This window comes from Salarias fasciatus, chromosome 4 (genome assembly GCF_902148845.1).
Source record: "Salarias fasciatus chromosome 4, fSalaFa1.1, whole genome shotgun sequence".
Classification (NCBI taxonomy): domain Eukaryota; kingdom Metazoa; phylum Chordata; class Actinopteri; order Blenniiformes; family Blenniidae; genus Salarias; species Salarias fasciatus.
In genome coordinates this window covers 7,241,707-7,249,708 of record NC_043748.1, presented here as the reverse complement: position 1 = coordinate 7,249,708, position 8,002 = coordinate 7,241,707, and the positions used below count along the sequence as shown (strand labels likewise).

Below are 8,002 nucleotides of genomic sequence, written 5' to 3'. Positions count from 1 at the left end.
GTGATGCATCGTTGCATGTTGGCATTGGTTCTCATTCAAAAGATAAGACATCTAACATTAACAAGGAAAAAAAACATTGTTCTCTAGTGCTTAATTATTCAGAATCGAAGAGAAAAAAAAGACAACTGAACATAAAAACAGAAGAAAAACAAAAAACAAAAAACATAGAATTGGGTACCTAGTATATAAAAACAGGCAGTCCGCTTCGTGTGACCTGATGAAATCGGGTCCTGCATCTGCGTCTCAGACCCCCTTTCAAGGACCCGGACTGGAGGACTCAGTACTCCCAGAGAGAGGACGCGTCAACAGACGCGCCGTCGCCCATAAGTGTTCCGCCCTGGTCTCCACGAAGGTACTTGCCATTGGAGCTCTTTATGGCGATGCGTCCATGTTCCAGGAACTCCAGAAAAAAGTCCTCTGACTTTTCTCCATCCGAGCACACCAGGCCGCTGCTGGACACGTACCAGAACTTCCCACTGACGCCTGCAGAAGGATGCCAAAGCATCGATTCATGTAAACGACTGACAAGGATTATCTTATTAAAAATCTGTGACAGAAAAGACTGTCAGCAGGCTTATAAAGACACGAAAACACTGACTTTTAATATTATAGGCGCCGTCATTGAAGATCAGCCAGAAGATGTCGTAGATGGATCGGTTGGCATCCAGGGCGTTGGAGTTTTTGTGATGACACACGAAGCCGTTCTCCCCGCGAAGGATCAGCATTGGGCGGTTGATGAGTTTCATCAGGAACAATTCATCATCCCCTGCAATAAAGCATCGGCGGCGCTCATCTGGTGAGTAGGATTAGATAACGCTGCCCCTGTGGAGGATCTCTAGTGGCCGGCCTGAAAGCTCTTACCCACGGCGTCGCTGACTGCTGAAAGCTGCCCGTTCTTCTTCGTGCACACGTACTTTCCATTACTTGCTTTGAGTGCCACCCTCTTCCCTCGCCACTCAATGTCAAACATTGTGTTGACTTCTCTGAAAAAAGAGGCAAAAAAAATCACGAATAGGCAGAACAGGAATTCAACGAGGCTGAGGGATTGTTGATACTTGTGGATGCAAGAGTTGTAGCTCCGTAGAGTTAAATGAGCTACTTACACCTCTGTGGCGGTGGACTGAATCTCTCCATGAGTCACCAGAGTCCAGTAGGAGCCGCCGTTGGTTCTGAACATGGACTTTTTGCTCGCCTTGTCTATTTCCATCTGAAAGGTCTCCATGTCTGTTTCCACATCCTGGTTGGCAGAAATACTCACACCTGGTAAGAAAAACAGAAAAACAGAGAAACAGCATTAGGTGTACATCCTCTTGAATGACATCTGCTGCTACTGAAGTTCTTCCATTGCTGAAGCATCACTAAACACTTTTCTTTTCTTGTCTACAGCCAGAAGATTTGTCATGATGCGTCACAAACACATTGCTTCAGTGTGACTTCAGTATTGAGGCTCGAGTCTTAACACAACGTCATATGCATGTACCACATGCAGACATGCAATGCATTTTGATAACATATTTGATATTATATTGATAAGTGACTTAGTTGGAGAAAAAAATAGCATTTAATGTTAATGTTTTGGGGGTTTTTTTGTTACTTTTGCTATAGTGAAAAAACAACCAAAACATCTCGAGTGAAAAATGTTAGATTTGAGACGTGTCAATAAGTGGTGTTTGTTTAAAGGAAAACCAGATTTAGTTGGTTTTAGGGGGGTATTATAGCACTGGAATGCTTTTGGATTTGTAGTTTTGGACTTTTATTCAATATCACGGCGCTGTTGAAACAGAACAATTGTATCCTTCCCAATCTCGGATATTTACTACCCTGTGCGAGCATTGCCATGCGGCCGCTGTTCACACCCAAGGTGCTTTGCTTTCTGAGCCTTAGCTTTCAAGCAAATATGACGTGATCGACCGATGCAATCTGTTTTGCATACAAAATCAGTGTACTAGCGAAGCCAAATCACACACAGTATAACATTCAAACGATGTGCCCATCCAGTGCCCTGCTCTCCAAACACTAACGGCCCACTTGCCGTGAGTCTAGCGTTGCATACTTAATCCCACGTATAAACTCTGTCTGCCGAGGTGTGTCAGCTGGTGGTGAACACACAGACATGTATAACTGAACTGTGTCTGCTGTAGTTCAAATTAGATGCCACAGAAATATCCTTCAACCTTTCTCTTAATCCTGTTACAATCCTAATCCCCCACAGTCACCCCTCCACCCTTCCTGTTCATTCGCTTGCTGTAATTCCCTGCATGGTGAAATGCAAATCTGCACTGCAGGGCCCACTAAGCAGCTTTCAGTGCCTTGTTCCTAAAAACGTGGTGCTGCCACAAAGCTAAGGAAATGCAAGCGTTTGCCCTATATCATGAACATGGAGAGGCAGGTTGTCGCAATGTTGCCCTGACAGTGACCTTTTTATCTCACAGTCATATTTATGTGCAGTTTAAAATACGTCTGAGAGTCTCTTTGTGGTTTGTTGCTGTCTTGCATGAGGACTGCAGAGTGAAAACAATGACAGAAATCCTTCAATAACTTAAATAAGAATTACTATTTTGATCGATCTTTGGAGATTTGCAGCTAACACTGTTAGCTTGTTTCATATAGGACAGAGCAGATCAAGTCACAATACGGTGAAATCGTATCATGTAACTGTTTCGGTAGGCAGGCACGACCTGTTACCACTCACACTAAACACCCACGTGTTTTGGAGAACCACACTTGATAGACGATGGTATAGAGCGAGTAGCTGCGAGGCTTAAAGTCCATTGATGGTAATTGACACCCTTGGGGCACAGATCTGCCCTGGAGTCATTTGCACACTGCTTAATCTTAAATGGACACATAGTGGAAATGACAAAGCCCATTACCACAATTACCTCTATGGCTGACAGCCATTCTGGATCCAACATAGAGACACAAAAGGCAAACGTTTATTTCTTTTAGTTTGAATGTACCTCACTGGCTGTTTTAGATTATGCAGAACAATGCATTGTTTAGTAAAAGAACCAATCTCAAAACAGTTACTCATGTAACTGTACATGTTTTATTCAATCATGTCCACCACACACATTACTGATGATGCTCCTTTCAAGCGTTTCACTCTTATTTCACACCCTTGAGTTTATTTTTCCCATTAGACCCTTGGTTGACCTCAATGCACTGAACACTCCAACAGAAAAACTCCAGCAGTTTTTCACTGCCTTCGCAAATATCCTGGAAAATGAATGCGAAACGCAGTGGAAAAAAAGACAAAAAAAAAAAAACCGCTGAAATGATACAGGCCATGTAACTGAGACAGCCACTGAGCTGAAATTCACTGTGGGCTATGAATATTTTCTCAGAATGCTACATTCACAACTTAAGTGCTTCACTTTAAGCTTCTATTGAAACTATGAATTAAGTTCCACTTAAACTCATGTGGAATAATGTGCTCTGGAACTAATGGTAGCTGAATAGCGATAGCCAAATTATAGTGGAGGATATCGCCATGTCTTTCATTTCAGTTGCATTAACTATAATGATCATGATTTCCTTTTTATTCTTAAGCTTGAACTCTTCTCTTCACCTTTAGTCATTGATTATTTTTGCATTTCTTTGTTCATGCAACATTTAGAATTTCTTTAACTTTTCAAACGTGTGTGAGATTTGCAGAACCCTGCTTTGACTTCTTTTAGTTGAAGTTGTGTTTTCATTAAAGACCTTTATTCTGGATTGCAAATATGCCTGACTAGAGACAGAGATTTGATAGTGAGCTGTTTAGTTTGTCACTGTTAGGGAAGAAAAGGTTAGGTGTAAATGAAAGCATCTGCATTATGAATATTTCTTCACAGGCTGATATTTACCTTGCTTAACTGAGACAAATCTTTTATTTGCCGCTTGAAAAATGACTTGTGGATGACTCTCCTCAAGATCGAACAGCTCGTCTTTTCCCGGCTTGGAGCAACGTCCAGAACGCAACGTTCCTGTGGGTCCCACTGGGGTCAGATATTTCCCATCGCAGTCCTTGAAGGCCAGCTTGCCAGACTTCAGCTCCAGCGTGAAGCAGGTGGCGTTGGTGCTCTCCTTCACCAGTTTGCCGTCGTTTCTGAGGAAGCGACTGTCACAGGTCTTCAGACTGTATTTGCCATCCAGGTACACCAAGGTGACCAAGGAGTCCACTCCCCAGGGAATGTTGCTGTCCACTGAGATCTCCCCGTCTGAGGAGGACAGATGGGCATAGCGCTTGCGTGCCACACTCAGCAAACTGGCCTGCGGGTGTAAAGCCAAGTGGACGGCCCAGAGCTCTTGTTCCCCGATGGCTTGAGAAAAGCAGGACAGATAGTCCGCCGATCCTCCAAAATAACGCAGGTAAGGCACTGATTGCAGTGCCCAGCGACCGTCAGACTGGGGCACGATGAGGAACCGACATTCAGGGTCAGGCTTGTCTGCCTCGCATATTATCTTGCCGTCTTTATCGGAGGCAAGGTAGCGCAGTAAATGGCTGCGAAGGAACACGACCTGGCCATCTTGCTCATCCTGCTCCAAGGTCCAGATCTGTTTCTTCTTCATGCTGACGCCTGAGGCGTTCACCTTGAAGCCAAAGGCCTCAGCTGTAAGGTATCGATTCTCATAGTTGATGAGCCCAAATTGCAGCTTCAAAGCCCTATTAACTCCGTTAGTGGGCATGCTTGAACGAACCAGGTTTAGAACAAACAAGGCAGAGGGCAATCAGAGAAAGCAGTCATGAAACCGAACAACGAAAAAAGAAAGAGCTTGAGTCCTCTCCTCTTCTTCCTCCCAAGCTGTGAATTAGCCCCACTTATCTCCTTTGATGGATTGTTCCGTTCCTTCCTTCTGCCTTCACTTTCTCTCCTTCCCCAGAGGGCTTGCACAGGCACTTGCTCTTGGTTCCCTAATGAGTTAGGATTAAAATCAGCAGGACACAGCACCTCAATCCAACAAGCCGCTGACGTCACACACCAGTGCACCAACCACATATGTTCCCCTCCTCCCTCGCCCTCTCCAGTACATTGCCAGTCCAGCTACAGTCTTCCACTTTTAATCTTGCTACTGTGTCTTTCTTCCTCTCTCCATTGTTGTCTTTCCTCTTTGTAACTCCCACTGACACACCCATTTGTCAGACAGACTCCAACCACTCCTCACTTTCCCATCTACATATATTCTGCATTAGTAAATACTTGGAGAACCTGAATGTACAAAGTACCTCTTTTATTTCTCTTTGGAGCATTAATACTGTGCACAGCTGAATGATTAAGAAACATAGTCTTTACTCTCTGAGTGAAGCCTTTCTTTATCAAAGTTATCGCCTTAGTTTGTGGCATGCAAATCCAGAGGAGGTTTAAGTTGTGTTGAGGTTTTCTTTAAGCTGTCAGAGACATTTAAATGTGTGACATCCGTGACCTTCGGTAAGGAGAATTTGAGTGGCACATTTGAATGCAGAATACTTGCCTTTGCCCTATGTGGTCTGGCATTGATTCTTACCTTGATCCTCCTCGGTTATCCTTCAGTTATTAAAGCAAAGTAGAAGATGTGACTCTGCGACCCCATGAACTTTGTCACACTGTTCACTGAGAGGAACGCTCATCAGAGTTTCACTACCAACTTTTATGTAATTCATGAATGAACTTGCCGTACCTTCACTCATCTAGCCATCTTCTTGTCCACAATCGGGACAAAGAAGCTTCCCATGAATTGTGTTTATAAATGTCTTGACTCATAAAATTAACAACAGAAGCAGTTTTGAACCTACTTGTTTGCTGTTTCATTCAGAAACGCAGTGTGAAGTGCATATCAGGTATTGATGAACAAACAAGAGACACACGGACGTCTGAAAACATTCATAACATTGTTGGAAATGCGCACGTGCAACAAGGAAGGTGCTACTATGAAGTCCAGCCACCTTACTCTTGACTACAAACCACTCTGATTTACACAGGAGACAATTATTCAGTGGTGCTAAAGAGGACATCATCATCTGCATAAAGCAGGAACTCCAGAAAAAGACTTTACCTACAAGGTCCTCCTCATTTCCATTCACACCCTATGCATTCAAATCTGTAAGGAGATAAGGTCTAACTTTGGCAGGGACCAAGTTTCAGCTTATATACGAAGTCTGAACACAGCCCTAACTGAGACTATATGATTGGGTCGCCTACAATAGTGGCCTCCACAGACCAAAATCCTAGAGCAACTCCCACAAGAGCTGCTTGATAACATGGTCGTAGAATTCTCCAAATTCTCAAAAAAACAGGTGTAGGTTGGATTGGCTCAATCCTACACCTGTTAGGCTCCCTGCAAGAAAATGAAACACTTCCTGTAATGGAATTTTGAGCTGAGCAGTACTGGGGCAGGACCGCTCTGAGCCCTCCTGCGCCTCTGGATTGTCTCTTTGAGTTGGGCAGAGAGTCACTTTTCATGGCCACCCTGTATTTATCTCATGACAGGGATTTTTGCTCCCACAATTGCTGCTGCTGCCCTTTTCACCTGCTGATACCAGTTTGCTGAGTCAGGAATGTGCTGAGCTAGCCAGGAGTAAAATACTGCCTCTTCAGCGTCACAAGCTGGTGTCCACCAGCGCGCTCTGGGAATGAAGCAGTGACAGGCACAGACAATGGATATATAGATTTATTTAATCATTTTTAATGTTTGAAATTTTGCTTTAGTAACTTCCTCACATTTCTGTTGCAAATATTCTCCTCAAGCAAGAGGTAATCATTGTAATTTGTCACACACACACAACGGCAAATGAAAAAAAAAAAAAAACAAACCCCAATAAATTAATTCTTTGCATTTTCATCCTCTGCTCACTGGGTGGCAACATTGCCTTACAATAGAACATGATAGTTGTTCACCATCAACATCACCCACTATAGAGATCATAATCAATAAATGAACTGGATCAATTTATTACACCATTATCATACAGGATTTCAAATCCATAATTTGTTGACAACAAATAAAAAATGTACTCCTATAAAATAGGTTTGTGATTTTTTTCAAATAAAGAAAGTATCTGATTATCATAGCAACAGAGTAAACACTGAGGGATAGCCGGGTCAGGCATTGTGGAAATTCGGAGGAAATGTGAAATTAATGGATTGAAGTTTAAATGATGATGAAAAACATCTCGTAACATTCACTTCAATTTGGAAATAAGAGAAAAAATGAATTTCCTGGAATTTATTTGTTAAATTTAAAAAAGAAAAAAAAAAAAAAAGGAACCATGTTTAATTCTTAAAATGGGACAGGATTAATTCATGGATGAATTAATCCTGTCCATGTAGGCATCATTTTGACGTTTCACTTATTAATTTATGCCACATCTCAGAGATGTCCAGCAGATGGCAGTGTGGACCGCAAATTTTTAATAGTCTGTTCTTACACATTTATTTTTATGCAACTTTGCTACAGATGCTGAATAAAAAAACGAAGAGCCTCTCAGATGAAATGTAATTATTTCATGGATCAGTGATGCAGACAGGTTGATCTGACATTATCCAAATGCCATTTCTTTTTTTTTTCTCCATTTGCAGAAAAACAGGTTGTCAGGTGGTTTTTGTCAGAATGACTGAGTCTCTAATAATGACCAATTAACCAGAAGCTCTGTTGTCCTTCTGATGCCCCCACCTGCATACATATGTCCATCCATCTTCTATACTGCTTTATCCAGTTCACAGAGACGTTAAGGCAGGACACACCCTGAACAGGTCACCAGTCCGTCAGAAATGTTCACATCCACACCTTCAGGCAGTTTAGGATCTCCAATTAGGCCCATTGTCTTTTTTTGTTTTGTAACACTGTAGCCTGCCTTGATTAATCACTTGTTGGAACAAAGATTCATAAAACAAGGAAATGGGCTACATGCAAATGCACACATGTATGCACACGCATGTACACATGCGCACCCACACACAGATCAAATGGTGAGCTCAGGTCTGCCCCGAGGGCAAGAAAATGGATTAATGTGCCCAGCGCGATTATTTCATTTATAACTGTC

The 8,002-nt window shown here is 42.6% G+C and overlaps 1 protein-coding gene across 1 annotated transcript; it reads right to left on the bottom strand.

The window, feature by feature from the left end:
* Nucleotides 1-216: 216 nt before the first annotated feature.
* On the bottom strand, nucleotides 217-4,721 carry fscn2a (fascin actin-bundling protein 2a, retinal). Its single transcript, XM_030089853.1, has 5 exons — nucleotides 3,849-4,721; nucleotides 1,104-1,260; nucleotides 862-983; nucleotides 599-766; nucleotides 217-483 (listed from the first exon to the last, which is right to left on the bottom strand). Exons 1-5 carry the CDS (start codon nucleotides 4,669-4,671, stop codon nucleotides 278-280), a joined length of 1,476 nt encoding a protein of 491 aa, XP_029945713.1. The 5' UTR covers nucleotides 4,672-4,721; the 3' UTR covers nucleotides 217-277.
* Nucleotides 4,722-8,002: the final 3,281 nt, after the last annotated feature.